This window comes from Melozone crissalis, unplaced genomic scaffold (assembly GCF_028551555.1).
Source record: "Melozone crissalis strain CALT ecotype California unplaced genomic scaffold, PUWL_Pcris_2 ptg000027l_1, whole genome shotgun sequence".
Lineage (NCBI taxonomy): Eukaryota > Metazoa > Chordata > Aves > Passeriformes > Passerellidae > Melozone > Melozone crissalis.
The window spans coordinates 22511691-22526446 of NW_026535805.1; the positions used below are offsets into that span (position 1 = coordinate 22511691).

Genomic DNA, 14756 nt, shown 5'->3' on the forward strand with positions numbered 1-14756 from the left:
AGGATTGTTCAAGTAGTAAGTTTCAGAGGATGCCCAAAGCACAACAAATATGACCACTGAACTATCAGGATGCATTACTTCTGCGGGTTAAGAAACAAAGCCAAACCCCCAGAGCTGGACTGAATTCCACCGTCTACACAATGGGCGATGCCTCGTAGGGCCAACTGACACGTTTTGTGAGAAACCACAGAGAAATGACGCGTCTAAAATCCATTAAAACATATCTGATGCTTTAATTTCTTATCAGGTTTATCTCAAGCTGTGGAAATTTCTATCAATACAGCCTTTTTAGACAATTCCTTCCACGCGGCGCTCCCAAGGCACTCCATAACCATCATCAAACGCAGCAGCGACCGGGGCACAGCGGAGCGTCGCTCCCCCGGCTGTGCGGAGACCCGGGGGCCGCAGGGCGAGGGGGCGGCCTTGACCCGGGGCCACTCCCGGGCCGTGCGCCCTGACCTCCGCCCGCGGGCAGGGCGGGCTGGGCAGCGCCGACATTCCGCCTTAGCGCGGGGAAGCTCCGGCGGGGCCGCGCCGGGATCCGCCCGCAGGGTCTTTGTTCCTGCGGCCGCGGGGGCTCTTTGTTGGTGCCACAGCCCGAGCGCGAGCCCCGCGCTAAGGCGGCGCCCGGGGCTCCCGCCGCTTTTCCCGCGGGGCCTCCCGCCAGCACCGCGCTCCCCGCCGGGCCGCGCTGACCCCGCCGCCGCGTGTCCCCGGTCGCCGGGCGGGCACTCCCGCTGCACCTGGCCGCGCCCCGCCCCACCCCGGCCCCCGCCGGGCCCCGGCCGCCCCCCCAGGCCGGCGGGAGCAGGGCAGCGAGAGGAAGGCGGGACACGGAGGGCACTCTCCGGAGGCGCGCGCCGGCGGGAGGCGACGGCCGCCGGGAGCGCGCGCAGGCGCGCACACGCCCGGGAAGGGGAGGAGGAGGGCGGGCGGCCGGGCGGGGGCGCGCACGGCCGGTGTGTGAGGGAGAGAGCGAGGGGAGGGCGATCCCGGGGCGGAGAAAGGCGGCGGCAGCGGCGGCTTCGTTCGGCTCAGGGCAGGCGAGCGGCCACAGGCGCTGCCGAGCCGGGAGATACGGCGGGCGCTGCCGACTCAGGGCATCCTTCCTCTTCCTCCCCGCCCCCTGCCCGCCCTTCCCCCTTTTCTTTCTCTCCTTTCCCACTGTCCGCCGGGGCCGATCGCTGTCGGCGGCACGATCCCGAGGCGTTTCCGCGGCGCCCGAGCCGGCAGCGGCCGCGGGGAGAGCCGGTGCCTGCCCTGCCCGGCCGGGACTGAGGGACCCCCCGCTCCGTCCGGGGCTCGGCTGAGAGGGCCTGGCCCCGGCCCCGGCTCGGCTCCCCGGCGGCGGCGGGCTCGGCGAGGATGTCGGGCGGCGGCGGCAGCCGGGAGGAGGAGCGGCGCAAACTCGCCGACATCATCAACCACTGGAACGCGAACCGGCTGGACCTGTTCGAGATCAGCGACCCCACCGAGGTGAGCGACCCCGGCGAGGGCCTCCCGCCCGGCCGGCCCGGTGAGACGCCGCGCCCGGGCCAGGCCGCGCCCCGCGGCCGCCGGGCTCCCGCGCCGCCCCCCGCCCCGGCCGGCGGCTCGGACACGGGCGCTCCTGCGCTGTCCGCGGCCGGGGCTCCGCTCCTCGGTGGGCAGCGAGGGCCCCTGGCCGTGCCCGGGTGGAGGCAGGTTGCAGCGGCCGGGGAGAGGAAGGGAGCGCAGGGCCGGAGTCCTCCCCTCCTCCCTCTGTTCCCTCCCGCAGGCACATGCCGGCCTGACCCCGCGGGACAGGCGGCTCCGAGGCAGGGGAGAAACCTGCTGGGAGATGGAGGTGGCGAAAGGGGGCGGCCAAGGGCGACAACACAGGAGCTGCCCCCGTCCTGAGCCCGACACCGGGTACCTCCGTGGGTTTTTGGGTTTTTTTGTCTGTCTGTGACTTTAACAGTACATACAGGCGGCTGGTGGAGGAGGATTGAGGAGCCTGGTGCTAGGCGCTTTTTTTGTTGCTAGCTTGTTTGTTTCTTTAAATATTCGTCTTTGTGCGGAAGGCGCCTCTTACAAAGCAACCTGCCGCTTGCAGTCCGGCGGCTCTCCGGGTTGCTGGTGCAATCCCCGGAGTGGCTTTCCCAGGGCGTGACGGACGGAGCGCCTTGGCTCTCCGAGCCTGCAGGCTGCCCGCCCGCCGCCTAAAGTAAATACCAGGAGCAGGTTCGTAGACCCGAGTTCACGTGTTGTACTGGAAAAACACAGCGGGTAATTTCTGCCTAATGAAGTGGGTGTTTCTGATGGCCTAGAGAGGCTGGGGTTTGTCCTTTTTAAAAAAAAATAAAAATGTAATAGTCAAACCACACCCTCCCGCTGCCCCTTGTCATGTTCCCTTTGGCTGGTTCGTGCTGCGCGTCTGGTTTGAAAGCGGCGAGGGGGGGTAGGGGGAGGGCTGGGGACGCAGGTTACAGCCCTGTTTGTGTGTGACAGCGGGCTCCCTGCTCACAGGGTGGAGGCTGATCATGTGCGTGTTCCCGGGGAAAAGGAGGAAATTCACACTTGCTCTTGGCCTGGCCCTGGTTGTTTATTAACAGAAGCCTCTGAGAAATCACGTTGGCTTGGTCTTGGAGCTGGCTCCTGTTCTGCACCTTGGTGCTGACTGCTAGCAGAGCCACGAAAAAGTGTTGAAAGCAATTCTAAGATTAGGAACTACGACACCTTCGGGTATTTTCAGTTCTGCTCATCGCAGACAGTTTCTTGAACACAAAAAGGAAGGTTTTCTGTGATTATTCCCTACATCTTCCAAGATTTATCCTAATTACAGTTCCTTGATTGCGTTGCTTAGGTTTTAACAATGTCATTGTTGCTTGACAGTCACTGTCTCAAAAAAGTGGGCTGAAGCCAGTGTCAGGAAGCTTTCCATGATTGTGTTTGAGAACATAGCACGGTCTTTTTGGAATTGCAGGTTGGCTGCTAACTGCCTGTGGCTGAACTTTTTGTTTTATTGGTGGGTTTGTCCATTCCCAGTATATTCTAACTCCATACTGTCTTTGTGTTTATGGCAGACTGTGCTTCTGTGGTTTTGATAGTAAGTAGTTTAACAAATCTTACTTTCTTTAGGTCAGCCACGCATGTTTATTATCACAGTTAACTAGAGTTTGCACGAAAGTCAACAGCTTCATTATAAATATTATTGAAAGAAAAAATAATTTTACTGGCATTCACTCCACACTTCTGCACTTAAGCCTCTGAACGTGTATAGGAGCATACTCACCATTGTCAGTGATGCCATTTCAGTTGAACTACTGAATGTAAAAAATGAAGTGCATGCATAATATCCTTGAATACATGAGGTCTTTAGCTTACTAGTTCTAAAAGCATTTGATAAGACTGCAGGTGAGTTTACATCAAACTGGCAGCAGGAAACAATTTTATAGATAAAGTCTGTTTTCCTTCCAGATAATTACATTTACAAATGCTCGCATTTATTTTCACTCTTACCCTGAGCTGACATGAATTTGGCAATATTTTCAACCTAGATCATGGTGTGATTCACATTTGTACTGTTTATCAGCTTAAATGAAAGCACTTTTACTAGACTGCTTGAGAACTGACAATCCTCTGTTGTTTCCCTGTTTTTCCAGGCTCAGCTTGATCATAAGGCATATCTTGCTTTTTGTAGGGACTGCAGCAAGTCTGGCATCTGTGAAGATGCAGTAACCTGGATATGACTTTTGGCTGTGTGTGCCTGAGCTGAGTCAAACTGAATCATTTTAAGCTGTCCAGGCGTAGTTGTTGGGCTGCTGGGTCAAGTTTGTAGCCCAGACTGCAGACTGTCACCCAGGAGCTGCTGGTTGGATGCATCAGTAGAGCTGATGCCTTGTAGTGATTCTTCAGGCACTTCCTCAGTGAAAGTGACCTGGTTTAAGTGAGTTGTCTTGTAACTTTCAGTGTAAGAGAGTAGGATTTTCCAGAGGGCTAATCACAGACTTTATAGTGGGGTTCAGAGTTTTTGGTAAAGCAAAGGAAAAGTGAAATCTAGTGTAAATTGACTAGGGTTCTGACAGTATAGACTATGCAGTGACAGTGAAAGGAATTCAATGTGACCAACTGATGTACCTTGGTATTAGTTTGGAAGGCCTATTTCTTTGAGATGCAGTTGTTCCAACTCCATTAGATCCTCTTCACTTTACTGCAGTGTGTAAAATGTGACTTTGTTTTGAAGGTTGGGTGGTATTTTGAAAGTAGTTCAAATGTGTGGGGCTTTATTTGGAGAAGTGGTTCATGAAATTAATCTGTTTGAATTCCTGTTAATATTTTATTGAGTAGACTAGTCCTAGGGGATTAGAGATCTACTTGTTTACTTGCCTCTTGAGAGACTTCAGGAACAAATTGTTAAGGTATGTAAGACATTGAAGAGCAAAGCCTGGATAGGACATGTTGAGTTCTGTTACTAACTTTTTCTTAACTTCTCTTTGACTCTAGTAGTTAACTAAGTCATTCAGAGCGGCTTTACCCCAGCAAAACAAAAATGAAAACTTTCTTTTGCATGCTCAGAGTTGAGTATTCCTCTCTCTGTATTATGTGGAAGGCTGAAAGACTTCTTGGGGGTGAGGATTTCATATCTTCACTGGCCTTCACTGAAGTAATTTGTGGAGTCATGCTTGAGAGCAAAGTGATAATTTTAAATGTATTAGATATTACCTATTTGAGCCATTGTTGCTGTTATGAGAAACCTGTTAATTTGCACTATTTTACTCTGAAATTTTAAAATGATTTTTATTCAGAAAGTAGCTCAGAGAAGCTCTGTGGCTTGAGAAACTTATAATTGAGCAAACCCAAAACTCTGCATTTACTAGCAGAAGTTTAAATGGTAGTGTTTCAGGAGTGCTGCCAGGTATAGACCTTCGTTAAAGATGTCTGTAATACTGGTCATCATTTAAACTTGATTAAGCTTTAATGTCTCTACTTACGTGAGGCAGCTACTCACTTTGGCAATTTAAAAAAAATACTGGGCTTTTTGGGGGAAGGTGGAGGGAATTGTGTTTTTGTTTGTAGATAAATTAACAGATTCAAAATGAAAGCAGAGCGTTAACCTTTTTCTTCAATTGTTTCTCCTTGCCCTTGGTCCAAGTATTGTGGATGCTTTTTCCTTTTTTTTTTTTTTTTTTTTTTTGTCAGGCATAGAAACACAGTAGAGAGACTTAGAAAAGACTCTGACCTTTTGCACTAGGAGATAAAATGATGGTTTGATCTTGATTTAAGTCTTGGGTGCTTACAGCATCCAAAGTTTTCAAAAAGGAGTGAGTTCGAATGAATGATTTTGTAATAAGTGCAGAGTTTTTTTGGGAACTTGTAGATAGGAAATGATTTGCATTTATACAGTTTAGCTTATTTAACCTCCTTGTTTAATAAAAGTGCTAACTGGAGTTGATTGTTATATAAAATGGATGTTTTGGGAGAGAGGAAGGAATGGAGGGGTACTGTAGATCATGCATTTATCACTGTTTGAATGCATCTAATAAGATGCCATATCTGAACTCTGTGTTACAATTATTGTTGATGACAAAATAAGGTTTCATCTTTAATTTATACTTTCATAGCTGTTATATGAGAGGAAGAGAGGTGTTGTGTTTTTTCTAAGCGTGGTTTGTGGACTAGGAGTGTGAATTGCATTTAATTCTTTTGAGACAGACACTTTGTAGAACAAGTGGGATTTTTTTATAACAATTGCCCAGGGGCTGGAGGATTGTTGTCAGAAACATTGATCTGTTGTAGTTTTGTTTTCTGATGGAGAAAGTTTTTCTAGACTAATATACCTCTGTGTCAGCAAAAGTAGAAAGGTCTAATCAAAAAGCTTAGAGAAATAACATGCTTTGCATTAAAGAATAATTCCTGAGACTTTGACTTTTAAATGGCCATCGTTAAAAAAAAAGAAGGCATTTCAAAAGTCTTCATGGTTATTTGATAACTTTATATGTGAAAAAACTTAGTCTTAGCAACAAGGTATTAGAAATAACCCTTCAGAATGTGGGCAGGGCTTTTTTTTCCAGGTTGCTTTGTTTTGGTTTTTTTTAATGTTGACTTTCCATGTGTTGTGTTATGTATGTTTCATCTATTCAGTATGTTTTATATTGTTTTCTTTGGCTTTAAATACAGGTAAGCAATCTATTAACAGAAAATACTACACAGTACACTGTATGGCAGGATATTTTAGGGCTGATGGAATTCTGGTCTTCTTCTGAACTTTTTGGTTTCAGATCTGTTTCTGGTTCATTAAGTGTCACAGGGAAGGTATAAGCTTTACAGCCTTTTAATGGTAGTTATGCAAGTTTGTTATTTAAATCTAGTTAAAGCAACAAGAAATGGGAATTTTTAGGTTTTAACCCCCCTGCTGTTTATCTGCATGGTTGCTCACCCGCAAAAAGATCTCACCCTTTAAAAATCTGGCTCTGAGGCTTTTTCAAGACCTGTTTTTAAAATTGGTAATCTATTGTGTTATGGGTGATACCAGTAGTGGAAATGCAAGTCTGGAGCTAAGGAAACACCATCTAAATGGTGGAAATACTTGTGCCCTCTCCACTAGTTAGATTGTACCACTTTCAGTAGTTTAAGCAAGTGCAACTCTTCACACTGTATAGACCTCAAGAAGCTGGTAATATATCTGAAGGTATTGTCCTTTTAAGTTTGCAAAATCCATGGCGTGGAAAGTAAACTCTCTTTGCAACAGATGTTTAAACTACTATTTGGTCAGCCTGGAAGGGTGATTGGAATCCTGAGGACTGATGCCTGTGCTTTTTAGTGAACAGAATGTTTTTCAAATAATTGCTACCACTAAGCAGGCACAGTTCAAGAGGAGATAAAAACACTGAGGCATTAGTTAGAGGTTTGGGATTACTAATTGCACTTTACTGAGTCTGTTGAGCTCTGCATTAAAAAGGTTGGAATAAAGAAGTCAGGGATGCAGGCCTGCTCACGTGCATCAGGAGGAGTATTTGGAGACCGGTTTTCCTTTAACTGAGTCAAAGTGAATAGTCATTACAAATGAAGTCTTAGTGCTCTCTAGAGAGTCCCAGTTATAAGTTTGAGTTAAGATATTGGCCACAGTCTACAGACATCATAATGTAATGAAAATAATTCTAGGAAGAAGTTTTAGACTGTGCTTTTAATATTCCTTATATAAGTTATTTCTTGAGCCAGTGGCCAATTAGTTCCATTCAATTCAGACATGCTGGCTTTAAGAATTCCCTCCTGATGCGTGGATCTGTTCCCTGCCTGAAATGCCATTGACAAGCGTTACTTTTCAGCTGAAAAACCCCCAGTCATCTAGACATGTATGGGATTTGCTTTGTTTGTGCAAGTGTGTTTTTTCTGTCAAAACCATTTCTCTTTCAGAGAGGTTAAACCAAGATGAATGGAACACACTGTCATGATTTTTGAGGAAAACTTAGCTTTATGATTAATGAAACTCTGCTCTTGTGTCTAGATGCTTTTGTCATCTAAAGGGGGTAACAAAAGCTAAAACTTAGCTGGAAGGTGATAGAGGTTGAAATGAACTGGTGCTTGTGGGAAGGCTGTAGATGATAAGAAACCACTCTGAGTTTGTCTTTGTGTCAGTATCTGTTGGAGTAGTTGCTTTGTTATAAATAAAGGGAAATAAATGGTAGCTGTGCAAAATTCAGAACATGCATGAAGAAAACTCCTTGTTTTGAGCAGTGGTTCTGAAGAAGGTGGAGTTGAGACTCACAATGTGAATTAGTGAACTAAATGTTGTGATAAACTTTAGAGAAGTCTAATTTAGCAGATATTACAGATATGTAATGGAGTGTCTACTCTGTCTTTCAAAGTGAACTTCATGCTAATGGAAGCCTCTTCTGAAGTGTATTTGAGTAAAGCACTATTTAGGTAATTGTTGATTTTTCAAGATTTTTGGCTAGGAAGAATATTTACATGTAAAATAGATATTGAGTGATGCTCATTTCATCTTGTGCAAAGACTGAAGCTTGTTAATTTCTGCTGTTACGATTGTTCAGTAGATAAATGAAAGAGGTAATTGATAGTTGTTCTGGATGCATGCATCACTTGGCTCATAATTGTGTTAAACTTCTTGCAGAGATTCCTCTTTCCCCTCAGGTTTTTAATTGCGAGTAAAAATTACTGCTTTGTTGTAACTGTCCCTGTCTGGAAGCTTAAGAATCAAAGATGAAAACTTGAGTCAACAGAAATAAAACTCTGTAGTAGTTCAGACCTAGCAGTAGCAGTCAGATTATCTTCCTGGACTGTATCCTGCCTCATGAGCTTTTGCATAATGAAGATGTATAACGTTGTAACATAACTTTTTTCAAGTTTTCCACGTGGTTGGTTGCCTTCAGTCATTCAGTTGCAGTTCTGCCTTTCGCTGCTGTCTAGTTTGGTTCTCAAGAAAGACTAAAAAAATCTACTTTGACACGAAGTCCAATGTTCTTTTCTTTTTTTTTTTTTTTTTTTTTGTAGCCATCACCTATTTTTCTCATACCTTCTTATTATGCATGGCTTCAATGTTTTCTTGTGTTAGGTACATGTAACTATTGCTAAAACTATTTTCTTTAATGCTTCAGGATAATGGTCATCTTCTGTTACAGGCATTTCCCTCAAGGTTATCAACTTATTGTTATTATATATTCAATTAAATTTTCTAGATCTGCTTCTTCCATCAGACAGCTCCTCTTCAGATCACCTTCTAGCACAGAGGGCTCCCTCTTTCTAGGGAGCCATTCCTCTGATTCTTGCTCATTCTTGTCTCCTATGAAGATGCCTTCTGTGTAGATACTACTTGCTTCATTTCTCTATGCAGCTGAGTAGAAGAGGGCTCTTTAATGCCCTGGTCTGTCTTGCAGAATTTTGTTGTAGATTACTCATTACTCTGGGAAATTTGTTTAAGTTTGAATCCTGTAAGAACTGGAAAAAGTCCTAAGACTAGGGTTGTCATCTAGAAGATCAGTATAGGGCATTAGTTTTAAGTGCAAATTTGCACTCAAATGTTAACTTTACTTGGTTACACGAATTTGTAATTTGTGTTTGAATTTCATCATATTAATAGAAGAGTCTGTAAGAGTTTGATTGTACTGATGAAATTGTGTACACTGCTGTAAGTTTGTTCATGTCACCTCTTCTAGTGAAGAGCAGAAATTACACATCATTACTTTTGAAAATTTTAAGCTTTTATTAAGTGGTGCTTGGTATATCTTAAGAATAATAATAAATGGATTTCTAATTTTACTTATGTATTACAAGATTATGAAATAGATTCAACTTTAAAAAATATGACTTACTATAGTGATTCTATTCAAGGATGTTAGAAAACTGGCTGGTTTGGTATGGAACTGGCAATTGTGTGTGTTTGGCTATGACCCCTAATGCCAGGTCAACTCCTGGGTAAATATTTTGGAATGGCTTTTATGCACTACAGTACTAGTTGCTATAGAGTGATGGCAGACTGAAACAATGGCTGCAGGGTGGGGTTTTTTATTTGGTCAGTGTTTTTCTTACTATGATAATTTGCAGTCTTGTGACTAGAACTCAGAAATGGGAAAGCTCTCACAAAAACTCACTGCCTAGTGAAAGATGATAGTGTCCTGATGATGTGGTTTAAGGCTTCCCCTTGGTGAATTGTGTCCCAGGGCATGGCCCTGCTGTGTAGTAAGGGAACCTTTTATAGTGTGAAAAAGAATAAGTTGTCTGGCAACAGTATTTATTTGGCTGACAAAGTATGTTGCTCAGAGCAGTATTTGTGAACTAAGATTTCAGTGCATAGACTTTTCAAGCTCTCCATGATGTGTTTAGTAGAGCTTTCTCTTGGTTAGATGACTTGATTTGTCAGTCCACACTCTTGTATTTTTTTAGAGGCAAGATACAATTTGATGTCAGTGTCATGCTTTTACATATATTTACATTTTGCTTTTTCATATATTGTATTGCTTACAAAACCCAATGGAAAATCAGAATCTCACTTCTTAATGAAAATTAGGGGCTGTTGGATAACCTGTGGTTGGGCAAGAGTTCAAAGGACAGAGAAACCCTGCCCCAATGTCTAAAACAATAAAAGGTCTCATTCTCTTTGCCCTCCAGAAGGTGCTCTACTTTGAGCAGTACATCAGCTTGAAATTCAGAAGGTCCCTTTAAACATTTTGTTATTGTTCTCAATTTTAGTAAAAACAATTTTGCCATGTTCTTAATTTTAAAAACATTGTGACAATGCTGTCTGTGATACAGTGCCCTGGATGGGAAATTGTCTATGTGGAAACAAACAAAATTGAACCAGGTTGTGTTACAGAAAGCTTTGCAGCGCTAAAATGCTTTTCATAATATCACTTCTCTCATGTTGAGAAATCTGGTTTGCATTCACCTTCCATGTACAATTTGATAATGTTTTCTGCGTTCGGATCATATCCAAGCATTGCATATTTCTTGTAGAATGCTGTGTGTTTTATTGGGAAACATGTAAGTTGTTTCCACTTAGTGATAGCCTTACTGAACATGGCTGCTACTTATTTCAGTGCAGACAGAATGAAAGTTTTAAGACTTCTTTAATACCCACTGTATGGATTCTGGCTGTTTAAAGATTAGGATAGTTTATTTTCATATCTGGAAAAGGAAAATAATCTGAAAGTGGTGATGGAAAGCCAGTGTTTACTAATGAAAACACTGCTCAATCCTGCTAATTGATTTTGATGGATTTGCCTTTTAGGTCTAGTGTTTGCTGTATAGTGAAGAAGGTCAGAACTGGAATTACTTAAGATTATTGCATTTTGTGATCTAATTTTTTAGCTTTTTGAAGCCTTTAAAAAAATAAAAGGCCAAACAACTGTTTCCTTCTTTAAAAATCAGTGAAATGCTCTAACAAAGCCCTTCTTTGTTTTGTGTGAGATGTATTGTAATACTTTATCAAAAGTCTCCAGCAATACTGAAACTGTATCTAGTATTTCATGGGAGTTTTTCTTGTTGCCATAGTGCAGCAAAGACTATTTCAATAAATTCACTTGTTATGCCTATAGCAAACTGTTTTCAGACAGATAAGGATTGATATGTAGAATGGGAAAAAAAAAAGAGAACAATGAAGTAATTTTATGCACTGACTACTGGTATATTCACCAAAGCCATCTACCAGCATCCAAAGACCTAACCAACCCAAAGTGGTGACAGTATTGCAGTTGTGGGAAGTTTTCAATATATGAGCTGGGTTTGCCTCAGGTGTTCTGTCCATTTAACAGGAAAAAAAAAATGAAAGAAGAGAGGATTTATCTCTCTCCTGGAGCCTTTGTCGGGATTTACAGTAAAACATCTAGTTTTACATTACCTTCTGATTTCTGCCTGTCTGTAGCTTTTGGCTAAAGTAGGATCCTGTAAAGTAGGATCTGTGATGAAATTAGAGTGTGTGAGTTTTACAGTGTTCAAAATTCTGGTAGAATTTTCTGAAGCAATAATCAACTGTATCTCCTAACATTCTGATACTGGCTCAGTATCTTGAGTATTAGATGTTCTGAAGGAGCTACTAATTCTTACTGTTGTAAATAAATTGTTTGTAGTCTGCTACAAACTCCAGAATACTTTTGTTTCACGATTTGCTTTCTCACCTGCATTAAGTTTAAGCTTGAGCTCAAAAAATTGGTACCTCAAATTTTTGATAGATTAGACACATTTGAAGACTTTGCCTTCTCAAAGAAGTCTTCATTCATTTTGAGTGATCAAGTGGCAGCACAAAAATTGGTAGCATGTACCAATGTGAGACAGTCATGTATTGAAGCTCAAGTGTTGTACAATGTTCTGATACTGGTGGTTTGGAAAAACTTTTGAAACTCAGCACTTGCTTAAGTGCCTGTCTTATCTTCAGTGTTCCACATTTGTCTCCGAGTCTTTGACATTCTTGTGTGTATGGATGCTCATAAATATCCATGTATATAATTATAAATGTACTGATCTAGCTTTCTCAGGAAACCTACCTGTGTTGAGACCTTTTCCCCCTCATTTCCTCCCACATGCACTCTGTGCCAAAACTCTCACATCCACAACCTTAAACCAGACACTCCAAACTTCTACTTTCAGGGAAGAATACCAATTACAGCAGTATTCAAATGTGTTCATCCTGCTGCACTGGCTTCAGAGAGCAGCCTTATGGTTGTCTGCCTCTGTGAGAAGTTTCCCATGAGGTTACAGATCAGCCATTAGATCCTGTACAGCTGCCATGTGGACTTTGGAGTGGCCTTGCAGTTGGAGCTGTTTATAACCAGCTAGTCTGTGTGCTGATGGTGGCTGTCACACCTGCGTTTTCTTCTAAGGAAGTGCTTTTTTGCTTGCTGTACTGTTATAACCACAGATACCTTTCCCTTATCTTGGAGAGGATTCCTTTTAAGAAGCTTTTGGCTTGTGTCATCTCTTCTGGGTATCTGTTCAGTAGAGACAGAGTGAGTTTCCTGGATTAACTGAATTCCTTAGCTGCTGAGAAGGAAATCTTGCTCCAAGGGGAAAAATGCCTTCCTAACCACCTCAGTGGTAATAAGGATGGTACTCAGAGCATGTAGAGCTTAATTTATCCAAATCCCAAGGATAAATAGGATGTTTCTGTACGTTGCAAAAGGGTCAGGACAATTTCTCTGATCCTTGATGTACACGCCTTTCTCCTAGTGTCTGTTGTCTTCTTCTATGGCAATATCATGATGTTATCAGTAGTAGTAGAAACCTGCAAGTAGAGTGAGATACCAACATATTTCTGATACCTTTATATCCTTAATTTATGAAGTGAAATGTTGAATAGCAGTGTTCTTTGTCATGGCTGATGGATGTGTGAGTAATCTGAAGCTATTCCACCCCAGCAACTGCAAAAGAGGATGAACACTTTCACAGGTACACACACACTGTGTTCTGCAGCCCCTTCTTCACCCACCTCTCAGCATTTCTGAGGCACAGAAAGGAAGTGGGCAGTGTTGACCTTTTTCCTGCCATCCCTGCCATCATGTGATTGCTGTCATGGGGTTCTGTCTTCTGCCACGCAGAACTGTCCATCTTTGATTGTCTTCCAGCTCTGTGGTGTTGGTGATATGACTTTTACAGCAACCACAAGTACATGGTAGCAGTTAAATTTGTATGACCAGCCCTTTCTCTGCCTTATTCTCCACCCCCAATGTCCTTCTGACTTAAACATCATTAAATGTTGACAACATTTTAAAATTGGTGCTTAGTTTATTTCAGCATTTATTTTTTATATTTACATATGTGAAATTTAGGTAAAATAAAAAAAACCCTTCAAGTTTAGGTTTTGCTAAAGCTTACTGCATTTGTTTTTGGGAAGAGCTGCTTACTTGTATGCAAGGAGACTTTTCTCTTTAATTACTGAGCTTTCCTGTTTGTATATGCCATTACAAAATAATGTGGTAGTCTGACTTTTCCTTATGTTGATTATCTGTCTAAACCAGTTTTATAAGTAGAACATTTATGATACATTTTGTTCATGCAATGAGCAATTTTAAGTCTAATTCTTGAAAGTGGGCAGTGGTCATTCAAGTGTATTTGGAACTGAGCCATAATACTTGATTTGACTTTTTTTTCCCTTTGGAGTGCTTTTCCAAATTGTTGCTATTAGCAAAATTCAGGGTTAGGACTAGATGGTGTTCAAGGTCCCTTGCAGCTCAAGCCATGCTGTGGTTCTAAGATGATATTTATTTAGATCCTGCTTAGCTTGTGCGTGTGAATAGCTGTATCATCTTCATAAACTGTCTTGGTTTGTATAAAAGAAACTCAACATTCTCACTTTGTTATAATGTTTCCAGGACAGTGGGATGGGAAAAGTGATGCAGATACATGAAGTAATGTGTTGAAAACTGTTGTAAATTTAGTTACTACAGAGGCAGAAAGAGAAGCTAGATTTTTTTTATAATGTATGCAGTTCTCTAGGCTATCCTAATTTGGGATTTCACCCTATAAGACATAGGGATAAGGGAGTTAATCACACTTAGAGTGTCATCTACCAGCACCATCACACCACCTCTGGTTTAACTCTTGCATGAGTTCTATGGTGCAGCAAAGATTGCCCCTTTTCTCTATTGGGGAGCTGCATACAGTTGGAAGAGTTATGTATCTTCCTAGAAAAATGGAATAATTCTCATATTTGGGGTTCTGTTTGTTTCAGAAATACTTCTGTATCAAACGTACACGAGACTGCCTCACTTCAGTAAATAGGTAACCTTAGTTCCAAATGTGAGGAATCAAAATGCTGAGGAAGTGGAATGGACCTTAAGGATCACCTGGTTACAATCCCACCTGCCATGGGGGGGACCCCTCCAGCTAGACCAGGTTGGGTTATCCAGTCTGGCCTTGGACACTGCCTGGGTCAGGGCATCCACAGCCTCCCTTGGAAACCTGTTCCAGTGTCTCACCACTCCCACAATAAAGAACTTCTTCCTAATATCTAATCTTTCCCCTCTTTCAGTTTTTGTACCCATTACTCCTTGTCCCATCACCGGAGTTCCTGTCAGACTCCTTTTCTAGCTGCCCTGTAGACCCCCTTCAGATATTGGAAGGCTGCTTGAGATTTCCACACAGCCTTCTCTTCCAGGCTGAACAGCCCTGGCTTTTTCCCCAGCAATTTCCTTTTTCCACATGTGTAACTTTCTGGTGTTCTACCATCTTGTAAGCTGTTAATTAAGGCAAGCATATATGTTTTATTAACATTTTTGAAGTGAATACTGAATAGAAAGAAATTCAAAATCCCCAAATGCTTTGCAATAGTAGTTAAAAAAATGAAA

At 42.8% G+C, this 14756-nt stretch overlaps 1 protein-coding gene across 20 annotated transcripts in view; it reads left to right on the forward strand.

Annotated features, from left to right (window-relative positions):
* The first annotated feature begins 1117 nt into the window (after positions 1-1117).
* AFDN (afadin, adherens junction formation factor) overlaps positions 1118-14756 on the forward strand; it is a 115675-nt gene continuing 102036 nt past the window's right edge. For all 20 annotated transcript variants that reach the window (XM_054279072.1, XM_054279089.1, XM_054279075.1 and 17 more), the window contains exon 1: positions 1118-1476. In XM_054279072.1, coding sequence (XP_054135047.1) covers positions 1366-1476 — 111 coding nt within the window. In that variant the 5' untranslated portion in view covers positions 1118-1365. The remainder of the gene's footprint in view (positions 1477-14756) is intronic.